General features: G+C 39.3%; 1 protein-coding gene across 1 annotated transcript; it reads left to right on the top strand.

Moving 5' to 3' along the window:
• The first annotated feature begins 4,449 nt into the window (after positions 1-4,449).
• Positions 4,450-7,572, top strand: LOC125243453 (leukocyte elastase inhibitor-like). The gene is made up of 8 exons (XM_048153134.1): positions 4,450-4,575; positions 4,733-4,909; positions 5,467-5,622; positions 5,774-5,911; positions 5,998-6,115; positions 6,349-6,491; positions 6,598-6,765; positions 7,110-7,572. The coding sequence occupies exons 2-8, from the start codon at positions 4,742-4,744 to the stop codon at positions 7,500-7,502; spliced, it is 1,284 nt and encodes a 427-aa protein (XP_048009091.1). The 5' UTR covers positions 4,450-4,575; positions 4,733-4,741; the 3' UTR covers positions 7,503-7,572.
• Positions 7,573-12,349: the final 4,777 nt, after the last annotated feature.

Here is a 12,349-nt window from a genome sequence, read left to right as displayed (position 1 = left end):
GTGCTGCATTGAGTTTCACAGGTTTCCATTATTCAGAGGACTCTGGCACGGCTATTCAAGCCTGGGAACCAAATCCTCCTCCTGTCGCAACCAGATCAACCAATCACAACGACAGCCCAGGCAACTGTGAACATCCAATAATCAAATAATCTGCATGCAAACTTTCATTTGCAAGTTGTAACAAAAAACCAGCTTAACTACTTTAAATGAACTGTTTACTCAAACATGACAGTTCTGTCACCATTTGGCAGTTCGAGTTATGTTTTAGATGGGTTTATTGCATACAGTTGTGAAGAAACCTCTAACATACAATGTAGTCATTTTGTTAGTCCTCAGACTGGGGTGTGAGCAAGCTAATGCCATTTCCAGTTTGCAGGTGGGGCCCTACAAACCCAAGGGCCGATATAAGTGTACATATTGTGTAATTTAATACCTTTCACTGACAGGATTGAGCATGACTTACAGTATAGGCACTAACAAGATGCTTAAAGCTCCACATATATCAGAAGAATTACATTTGACAGCCTTGACATCATACTTTGCCCGTTTGAACCCCGATCATCATCTCTGAATGATGATATTTATGTCATTGTTAAAACTTTCCAATCAGTTATGGTCTTACCAAAGAGCTAAGGAGAACGACTAAAGGAATGCTTGAAACCTTTTCAAAGAAGGTTTTGTAAAGTCAAAATTTGAACACTTTTTTGGCTTCAAATCAAAGCTTTTGGCACAAATCCTATCAAGCATCATGTTTTCACACCTAAATGTGACCTTAGATACAGCAACACCCAAGATGACTCAAGTGTTTATTTGATTTAATTTATTTCACCTTTATTTAAACAAGTAAGTAACTTTAAAACAAGATTCTTATTAATGACGCCCTGAATATTTGTGAATAAAACAATATTTTAATCCATACATGTGAATTTATTAGTGATTCGTGGCAGAAAATGGGGTTGCAGGTCTGTTGTCTAGGGTTGTCAAAGTAAAGATTCTTTATTGGCATCAATGGTTCCATGAAGAACCTTTAACATCCATGGAACCTTTCCATTGGTCAAAAGGTTCTTTATAGTGAAAAGGGGTTCTTTATACTTAAAAAAATGTTCTTTCTTTGAAAGTTTCTTTCGGGACATATTTTATAACATCACTGTGAAAAAACACTTTTAGACATCAAGAGTGCACTTGATGTCCAGTGAAAAAGCGGAAGCAAAAAGTGGATCCTTCAGTGGGAATCATCAAAATGGAAGCTTGCTTTGAAGAGAGCAAAATACCTGGACGTTAAAACTAACTCCTTAAAGGATTAGTTCACTTTCAAATGAAAATTACTTTACTCACCCTCAAGACATCCTAGGTGTATATGACTTTCTTCTTTCTGATGAACATAATCTTAGATATTTTAATAAATATCCTGACAAATCCAAGCTTTATAATGGCAGTCAATGGGACCAACGAGTATGAGCTGAAGAAAGTGCTTCCATCCATCATAAACATATTCCACATGGCTCTGGGGGGTTAATAAAGGCCTTCTGAAGCAAACCGGGGAAAAAAAAAAAAAAAAAAAAAAAAAAAAATCCATAATTAATAAGTTATGAAGTAAAATATTTAGCTTCCTCCAAACCGCCGTCTGAATTCAATGTACAAAGAAAGTGTAAAACTCTTGCAGTTCAAAAAGCTTACGCTACGTCCTACGCCTTCCCTATTCAACTTACGGAAAAAGCTTAAAGGATTAGTCCACTTTTAAATAAACTTTTCCTGATAATTTACTCACCCCCATGTCATCCAAGATGTCCATGTCTTTCTTTCTTCAGTCAAAAAGAAATACAAGTTTTTGATGAAAACATTCCAGGATTTTTCTCCTTATAGTGGACTTCAATGGGCACCAAACAGTTGAAGGTCAAAATTAGTTTCACTGCAGCTTCAAATTGTTCAACATGATCCCGGATGAAAAATAAGGGTCTTATCTAGTGAAACCATCGCTCATTTTCTGAAAAAATTTGAAAATTACATAAGTTTTAACCAGAAATGCTCATCTTGAACTAGCTCTCTTCTTCTTCTCCTGATACAGCATTTGTGGTGACGGGACATAATGTCTCCATTCGCTCCTTCATGGAACGAGAGTTACATACATGGAACCTTCATGGAACGAGACGTTCCCTTTCAGTCAGTCATGGTCAATGTACGTCAGAACTGAACTGACGAATTGGGATCCCTACCAAAGCACCACTATTGCTGCCCCTTCCAACACCCCTTGTAAGCTACCTGATCCCCCCGCATCTTCTGGGGTGGAAGAAAGTCTATTACTGTTATTCCGCTTGACCCATACAGTAAGACTACTGAATAACACTGGAAAATCACAGAAACCACATCCTGCCCACATGTGGAGATTACACATATGGACTGGCCATTTAGGGCAGTGCAACATATGGAATGTCTCTGAGGTGGCTCCGGCCTAGATAGGAGGTAGTCAACAGTGCCAGGGACAGCAGAGTGGACTCTGCCAAGGGAAAGACACAGACTCACCGACAGGGAAGCCGTACCATGGAAGAATATACATATGGGACCATCATAGGGATCACAACATATGGTCACCTAGCGTACCACAGGGGTCAACCAATGGACGTACTTACGAGTGTTAGGCCTGGTGTCGGACACTGTGCCACATCTGAAGGAACTCAACAGGGTTCGCCATCCGGGGAACTCAACTCAGGCACAGAAATAAGAGCACGTATCCGGTCCGTAGAGGGGAATAATGCAGCAAGCGAGACAATGAGCGGGTCCCCGGCATTCACTGGAGGACACTGGTTCTACACAAAGGATATAAAACCTAGCAAACTTGTTGGGCTGGGCTACAAATACCTGTCAGCAAGGCGCCATGCGCCAGTGCCCAGGAGGAAGCAACACACACTGAGGGTGAGCTTTCAACCCAAATGGGCACGGCATGCCTTGGGTCTGGTACGCCAAAGCGATGGCATCCACTATCCAGGGGCCAACCTCTGCTTAGAGATAGTGTTTTGCTTCTGCTGGCCTCCATATGAGACAAAGTGCTGCTCTGTGGTCTTGAAGCTCTGCATTCGGTCCACGTACAGGCGCAAAGTGCAGACGGGACAAAGCAACCACCAATGAGAGGTCCCAAGAGGGTATGTGGAGAGAGCGAGGAGGATATAGTCTCCTCGCACCCCTCAGGACCCTGATGACCAGGTTATGCTTTCCCAGAGACTTGCTATCTACAAGATTGTGATGTGTGGCTATCGCAGCAACATACACTTTTAGGGTTACACCTTCACTCCATCCCTTCCTGGAGGACGGAAAGTGCAGCTCTGATCGGGCATCTCTGGGGATCTTACCGGTGAGAAGAGCACCAACAAACAACAAACAGGTTAGGTAGCAACAAATAGGTTCCACTTTAGGGCGCAAGCATACTTCGTAGAGGGTGCTCTCGCCAAAGTGATGGTATCTACCACCACCTGGGGTAGATCACCTAGGACCTCCGCATCCCGTCTAGAGACCACACATGGAGGTTCCAGAGGTCTGGATGCGGGTGCCAGAGGGTGCCCCATCTCTGAGAAAGCAGGTCCTTCCTCAGAGGAATATGCCACAGAGGGGCTGTTGTGAGGAGCAACCAGGTCCGGTTGGGCCAGTAAGGCGCAACTAGCAAGACCTGCTCCTCTTCCTTCCAGACTTTGCACAGCATCTGTGTGAACAGGCTCACTGGGGGAAACATATTTTCTTATGCCCAGGGGCCAGCTGTGTGCCAGTGCATCTGTGCCGAGGGTCAGGGAGTAAAACAGCTGGCAGTTGGACATGTCTGGAAAGGCAAACAGGTCAAACTGTGCAGCTCCAAAGTGTCTTCAAATCAGCTGGATTGCCGGGAATGGAGTCTCCACTCTCCCAGAATCACAGGTTGTCATGAGAGCTTGTCGGCTGAATATAATAATATCAACAGATTTCAACTTAATTATTGTCAGATTAAATCTCTATTGAAACATACTTTCATAATTTATTTTTAATTATTTTCAAATGCCATTAATCTGTAGTTTTGGTGTCATCACCACCAACACGTTTCCGCTAATAATGATTTGTTTGTTTGTTTGTTTGGTTGGTTGTTTACCAAACAATTGTCAATGAAGAGCTCCTAATTGTGATCAAGGTAAATATCACTTGTGCACAGATTATTTAATTGTGCATCATTTCTAATCAAGTCAGATTATACAAGCATGAAATTATTGTTTTTTATGCAATGACAATGGAGCCAGTCAGATAAAATTAACTGATATGTACTGTATGTTATATGAAGGGTAAAAGAATTACAGCATTGACTATAACAGTAAGAATGAGCTACAGGCAATATTTTAAAGACTGTACTGAAGAGTAAATTATGCCATGTCACTGAATTTGTCAGTGTTCTGTGAATATATCAATAACAGAAACTGTTTCAATCTTACAGGAGGGCTGGATTTGGATTAAAGCCTGGGCGTTTTAGGGTGAGGCACCATTTATTAGAACGACACTCATAACCAGAGATTCATTCACCTCAGGCACGCTGGGAAAATTCATCATTTCTGCCGTTTACTCCAGGTAATGCTTTTAGAGGTACTTTTATGTATGCAGTTTAAATGGTAACCCACACAGTAATAAAATGTAGATCTAATAGAACTAGATTGTGTGTCATGATGAAGAAGACATGTTCACATTCAAATTTGTTGTTATTCAAACTACTGCTATTTCTTTCTAGCTTGTGAAAATGGAGGCTTTGTCTGCAGCAAACACTCAGTTCTCCCTCAACCTGTTCAAGAAGATCAGCGGAGGAAACGCATCAGGAAATGTGTTTTACTCTCCTGTCAGCATCTCCTCGGCTCTGGCCATGGTGTCGCTCGGTGCAAGAGGAAACACAGCAGCTCAGATGTTTAAGGTGATCTCACATTTATGCACTTTTTTATTTTATTTTTTTACAGCCAGTTGTTTTTCCTTTAATCAACAGGACAGATTTCTTTACATGGAATGAATCAAACACTGATTATTAATATAATTTGTTGTGTTGGAATTCTGCATTCATTCAAATGGAATTCACACCAGGATTCGCAATTCCATTTAGAATGCTGCCACAATCCTGTTCTGAGATGTGACTGATGTGTGATTTTTCCTGTGATGATGAGTTTTGTGCCTGTAGAGACACGACCAGCATGGTCTCATGTTGCAGTTTCACTAAAGGGCGGGGCACTGAAAAATATGGTCATTATGGGTTGGGCTGTTTGGATTGTTATGTTTTCAGGTCTGACTTAATGCTTAATCTGTGTCATTTGAATTGAATAAATAACAAAATAAGAATGTATATGGCTTTGATGTGTTTGATGCATCATGTTCAGTATTTTAAACTATCTCAGCAGTGCATTCACAATAGATGTTGAAGTTATCAGATTTTGAAGTTATTATTATCTTTAATAATTCTGCCATAATAATGCTGTGTAGGTCTTGGGCTTTAACAATCCTCCCAAACCCGACGCTGCGACTCCAGCACCTCAACAACTAACCCAGAAACCCCAGATAACATGTGGCGTCAAGGGTCAACATGAACCATCAATGACACAACAAACCCAGAAGTTTGAGATACCTGCCGCACTCAAGGTTCAGAATGAGCATTTTCATCAAACACTATAAACTCATGACTTTACGATTATAATAATTGCTGTATTTGCTGTAGAGATGCATGTATCCTTTGGGTTTTTTGGTTGATCTTGCAATTTTAATGCAGCTGATTGATATTGTTGACGCACAGGTACCGGGCCCAAAAACTGAGGACCAAATTCATTTGAGCTTCAACAAGTTTATGAGTGAGCTGAACAAACCAGGAGTCCCGTATGTGTTGAGTCTTGCCAACCGCCTCTACGGAGAGCAATCCTACCAGTTTGTTGAGGTGAGACTCAGTTTATTCACTGGAGGTTCTGGAAATGTTCTCAGCTCTAATATCATTTGCACCTCAATCAATTTGCTGTATTACAGAAATTCCTCAATGATGCAAAAAGATACTATGAAGCCGGACTGGAGGAGGTGGACTTCAAGACCAAATCAGAGGCTGCTCGTGTCACCATCAACAAATGGGTGGAGAAAAAAACACAAGGTGAAGTCCAGCATGAGCTTATTCTGAATTTTAATCTTACTCTACATTTTTACAAATAAAAGTTAATGTCATGTTTTGTTTTGTTTTTTTGCAACATTTTCGGTTCAGCAAAAATGTCTTTTCAAAGGCCGTGTTTGGCTTCATGGGTTCTTGAGTTGAGCTATATAGTAAAAATATCAAACCAATCAATTCAAATAAATGCTTAAAGTGAACAATGTCTATTTGTATTTTAGAGAAGATCAAGGACTTGGTGCCACAGGGAGCTGTCGATGAGATGACGAGACTGGTCTTGGTGAACGCCATCTACTTCAAGGGGAACTGGGAGAAGAAATTCCCAAAGGAAGCCACCAGAGATGCGCAGTTTAAGATGAACCAGGTTGAAATTTCATGCTCTTGTTTTTTCTACAGTATTTTTAATTGTTTGTGCAGCAACAGTCATGAAATATGAGAGGTTATAATGTGTTTCCATTGATGTTTGGCAGAATCGAACTAAACCAGTGAAGATGATGTATCAAAAGGCACAGTTTCCTCTGGCCTTCATCCCAGAGATGAACAGTCAGGTTCTGGAGCTGCCGTATGTTGGGAAGAATCTCAGTATGTTGATCATCCTTCCTAACGAGATGGAAGACAACACCACTGGCCTTCAGAAGGTGAGACAGCACAGATTCTGCTTGTAAATAGAAGAGCAATTTTGGATTCTTTAAAGAACCATCTTTTTCTTAGTGTACATAATATTCTGTGAATCTGAAGAAACTTTTCCCACTATAAATAACTTTTTGTGCAATGGAAAGGTTCCATGGATGTTAAAGATTCTTCATGGAACCATCAATGCCAATAAAGAACCCTTTATTTTAAAGCTTGTAAATGGTGTGTTGTTTCATTACTGGTTAATGGCAAATATAAGTTCTTTGTATTCATGTTAGTTTCATATGGTTTTAAAAAACAATATTCAATTTTTATGTAAAACATACATTAACATGACTCTCCTATCCAGCTTGAAAAGGCACTGACCTACGAGAAGCTCATGGAGTGGACCAAACCCAGCAACATGCGTCAACAAGAAGTTCAAGTATCTCTGCCCAGATTCAAGATGGAGGAAAAATACGACATGAAGAGTCTTCTGATCAGCATGGGAATGGAGGATGTTTTTGGACATGCAGACCTTTCAGGCATGTCCTCCAACAACGACCTGGTGCTGTCGAAGGTGATTCATAAAGCCTTTGTTGAAGTCAATGAGGAAGGAACAGAAGCGGCTGCAGCCACCGGTGCCATTGTTGCAATACGTTCATCTGCATCGATGTTCATTGCAGACCACCCGTTCCTTTTCTTCGTCCGGCATAATCCCTCCAATGCCATTCTGTTTTATGGACGCTTCTGTTCTCCTTGAAGATAGTGATGATAAAGTGATCATTAGAGATGACTGTGTTTCGCTAATAAATAAAATCATTAGTAAATAATTGAGTGAAATTTTCTGTATGCATTTACTTTCACAGCATTGATTCTTGAAATCATGTGAGCTAATTGTTTACACATTTACTTATTTACTTGCCATTTTAAAAAAGGACATTATTGACAAAAAGGTATAATAATTGCATATAGACATTTTTGCATGTAATGTTAAATGTCATGTGTATGCTCACAATTATATTTAGTAAGACAGTAAAAAACAAGTTGTCATTTATGAGAGACTTGTATGAGAAACTTGTATGTATTCTTATGTAACTTACAAAATATGTTACAGTGACAACTGGAACAACAGTATATATATATATATATATATATATATATATATATATATCAAATTCAGCTAGAGGGGCCTTTACCCCTTCTTTTATATAATATATCAACAAGCAATATCACACTCGTAGCCATGCGCTTTATATCAGCACGGCTGTAATTCAGCCATAGGTAATCACAGCCATGCTGATATAGAGTGATATGGCTACGAGTGTGATATTGCAGTTATACAACAGTTCCACGGTACAAGTGTGTAAATAAATGAGAAACAACAACGGATTGTCTTTAAAAACCCTCTTTTGTGAGGAACTACTTCCTTCTGCCACGGATCCAAACAGTTTAACAGTTTAGTCCAAGCCTCGTTATTAATTCTAAAATGTCACTTTAGAACTAGTAACGAAGGAACGCTGAGTCTCACAGTATTATGAGAAAGAGAAAGAGAGAGAGAGAGAGAGAGATCGACTAAGCGAGTGTATTACCTGCATCTAGCTGATTTTCTTCAGGGCAATCTTATATTCATAATCACAAAATTTAAATGTCTGCTGAGGAAAACGATATCTTTGCCCTTTTACCATTTAAGAGGATTTCCCATGACAGCGCTAGTCAATGCATTTGTCAGTTGTGTCTTGTAATATGTTGTTTAAAGTAAAAACAATGTCCTTGTTTCCTTGTTCCAGTCCATTTCAATATAAAAGTCGGTCACTGACTCACTCATAAAGACAGTTTTTGCTGCCATCTAATAGCGTATTAATGTAATCTTTAACGGACTCTTCTCAATACCAAAGAATGTGGCATGTTATTTATATAAAATATTATTTATTGAACAATAACATTTAAATTAATAACAATAGCCATTATAACAGTATAAGAAGTAAAATGAGAAATAAACACAAGCAAGCAGTTCAGTCAAATGTACAAAGGCAGCACTCTAGTTAGTACAGGATTTAATTTCAATGTAAATATAAAGTTATGAATCTTAATATAGCCCTTAAGCCAAATCTATTAGATCCAGAACAAGTTAACAGATTAATCAAACCAAAGATTGCCTGTTTGATATCCCCAAAACAAATTATACCTCATTTTTAAACACTATCTACATAAGAGCCAGCGGCAAATTCCTGAAGGACTGGCTGAGATGAAGCTGTTCTCGGCGGGTACACGAGCGCTGAACAGCCGCTGACGGCGTGTAGCTCACATCTCCGAAAGTGTCTGAGCACATTTTCAAATAGGTGCTTTATGTTTACAAATAAATCGCATATCTGAGGTCTAAACAACTACATTCTAGCCTAAAAAACTCTTAAAACTACATTCCATTACAAAATAACAGTAGTATCTATAAAAATATGGTGGGTTTGCTCATGCACCATGACACTCGCTCTGAGAATGCTGACACAGAGTGATTTAAAATGGTTAGATGGAAACGGTTCTCCATACTGGTAGAATATAACATGGCTGGAATGACCTCTTGGCCAATCAGATTTGAGCTGTTGTATAAGCAGCTAAAAGGGGCATTTTTACCCTCTATTTACATAATATATCAATGGCAATATTAAATGTGTCACCTTATGCAAATACCTTCTGTAGTGGCAAAACAATTGAAAAAATTATTTTGGGAGTTACTGATGCTAGCTGCAAACAAACAAAAATGTGGAACACATCAACACACACACACAAAAAACCTTCATGTTGCATGGAAAAGACTGTATGCACCTACAGCGCCATCTTGTGGCCTTGAGCTGCACTGACAGATTTATCATCTTTGGGTATCAGAAGGTATGCATTATGGACAGCACTGGACACAGTGATTGAGGATCCAAATGCAGTTTATTGAGAGCACAATCCAAAGTCACAGTGCATAAAACAAGCAGTAGATCAGAGCACAGGTAATCAGTCCAATAAAACATACAAATCCAGAGGGCAAGGCAAGAATGAGAAATCCAAGACACTGGCAAATGTCAAACACCAGGAACAACAGAAGAACAAAACGCTGTGAAACATAAGTCAAGACTGGCCAAAGTTACAAACAACCAAACTGGTATAAATAGGCAAAGAGACAGAATGAATGAGGTGATGATTACACTGATGAAACTGAGTCCATGATGGTGGTAAGAGCGAGTGGTAAGAGTGCCCTCTGCTGAAAAGAAAAGAAAGAAAACAAAGCTTAGTCTGAACATTGGAGTTCCTTGCAAAAGTATTCATACCCCTTCTTTTTCACATTTTGTCTTGTTGCAGAAAATGTGTTTGATTATTTTTTTCACACACTCCATACTCCATAAATAATTACAATGCTGAAGTTTTCATGACACTTAAAATTTAGCTTTGCATCTCTTTTTGCTTGATCATCACTGAGATGTTTCTACACTTTGATTGGAGTTAACCTGTGACAAATCTCTGAAGAAGCCTGAAAAATGCTTGTCCACATATGGTCCCCATCCTACCTAACAGAGATTCTTCTCAGGATCTACAGAGAAGAATGGCAGAAAACCCCCAAAAATCAGATGTGCAAAGTTTGTCGCAACGTACCCAAAAAACGTATATTTATGCAATTTAATTATTTAGCCTTTTGCATTTTAATAAATTTGCTAATTATTACATTTCTGACCCTTGTTTTGTCATTGTGGGGTGTGGATTGTTATGAGAAAAAATGAAGGGGTATGTATACTTTTACAAGGCACTGTATATATGAACTGTACAACCCGATCTCATGGCAATTCGTACACATTTTACGAGTTGCCTAATTCATATGAATGTTTTGCTAAAGCACTTGTATTTTACGAGTTGCCAAATTCGCATGAATTCATACGAATGACCAGGGTTGTCAGGTTTTCAAAACAAAACCGGCCCAATTGCTACTCAAAACTACCCTCAAACTAGCCCAATCACATTAACCCCCAGAATTCCAGGGGCTAAATATCATGTTATTTGACGTCACTTCAACCAACAGAGATGAAAAACAACCCGCGGCAACAGCGTAAAAGTAGCCCAATTCCGACTTGGCAAAACTGTGAATGTCCTACCTCTAACCCCGCCCCTAAACCAACCCGTTACTGGGGTATCGACAAACCATATGAATTTGTACATGTGAGGTCGTACGAATTTGTATGAATTAGCCACCTTGTAAAATACAAACAAATTGGTCGTGAGATAAAAATAAGACTCACTACTGATGAAACTTAAATCTTCTTCCTTTTTCAGATTCTCACATGTAACTATAATGCAGCAGTCTTCACTCCCTGAATAAAAACAATTATTTGAAGTGTAATTTTATTGTTTAGTTTGTCTCACGTCCCATTAGATTATACAGATTACATTACATCCAGCCACCTGGGGGTGATCATTTTGGCTTCACTTTTCAGGACTTGTGCAACACACTTGGGCTAGACGCAGCCAACACAAGGCGACAACAGCATTAGTTTTTGTTGCTGCTAGTTCTTTGAAGTCTGCTTGGTGTGTCCCAGACTTTGTTTTGGTTTCCCTCTTGTTAATTGCCTGATTGTTTACACCAGTGTCTTGTTCATCTAGTTTTCTCTGTATATATAAGCCACACTGTTTGCTGTATTTATTTGTGTTCTTGCCCTTCATTTTGCATGGTTCCTGTTCATTTTAAATATCCTTCACTTCCTTGTCTCTGCCTGCCTTGCTCCCTTGTGTTAAAGAAATTTTTGTACCTGATGCAGTTAAAAAATGAACGGAAATATGTGCCTGTTTCAGTGATCACTTTTTACTGTATTGTCGTGCAGTTTCCAAGATGAAATGGAGATGGAGATCCAGTTCATAAACACCCAAAGGGCCATAGTTTATTTCCTAGATGTTTACAGTTTAAACACAAGATGCTGTGGCTCAGATAAGGTCCAGCTCTGGTTTATTTGCTTTGCTTTTGCCACAGCAAGTGGCATTGCTGTGGCCTGCTTGTGGTCCAGATCTGGCAAACAGGAACAAGTGGCGCTCACTGCAGAGCCAAATGACATCCAGATCCCCCTCTCTGAACGTAAAGGATGGAGTTTGACCTACTCCAGCTCCACCTCTGTGGATCTAATGGGTTATAGATAGGGTTATGGTGTAGTATGACCCTCAAGCTCCACCCATTACCAGAGAGGGGGAGATGAACGTCTAGCTCTGCAGTGAGCAGCCTCTCAACAGGAGCGAAGCACCCAAGTGTCATCATTCCGTGCGGCATGTCAGGTGTGAGCCGGATCTGAGTTGTTTAAAAAGGATGTTTAATGTAGGTGTAGGTCATACCTATTGTAAACATTTTATTTAGTTGGAACAATACATTGTAAATATGCAAAAGATCATAGAAAATTATTTAATTTTCTCTTTTTATTTTGTCTGTACAGTTTGTTTGTATTTATAGTTGTACATTTTAATGTTTTTTATGGTTCTTAACAACTGGACAAAGGACAACATTTGGAAATTAGCCTATTGCCTATTACTGGCATGTTTAAAGAAATGTTAATAAATGCACTCATTCACTCAAAAAATGAAAAAAATAAATAT

The sequence above is a fragment of the Megalobrama amblycephala genome, linkage group LG13 (genome assembly GCF_018812025.1).
Source record: "Megalobrama amblycephala isolate DHTTF-2021 linkage group LG13, ASM1881202v1, whole genome shotgun sequence".
NCBI lineage: Eukaryota > Metazoa > Chordata > Actinopteri > Cypriniformes > Xenocyprididae > Megalobrama > Megalobrama amblycephala.
The sequence above is the reverse complement of the archived record's forward strand: the minus strand, read 5'-3'. Positions and strand labels throughout refer to the sequence as shown.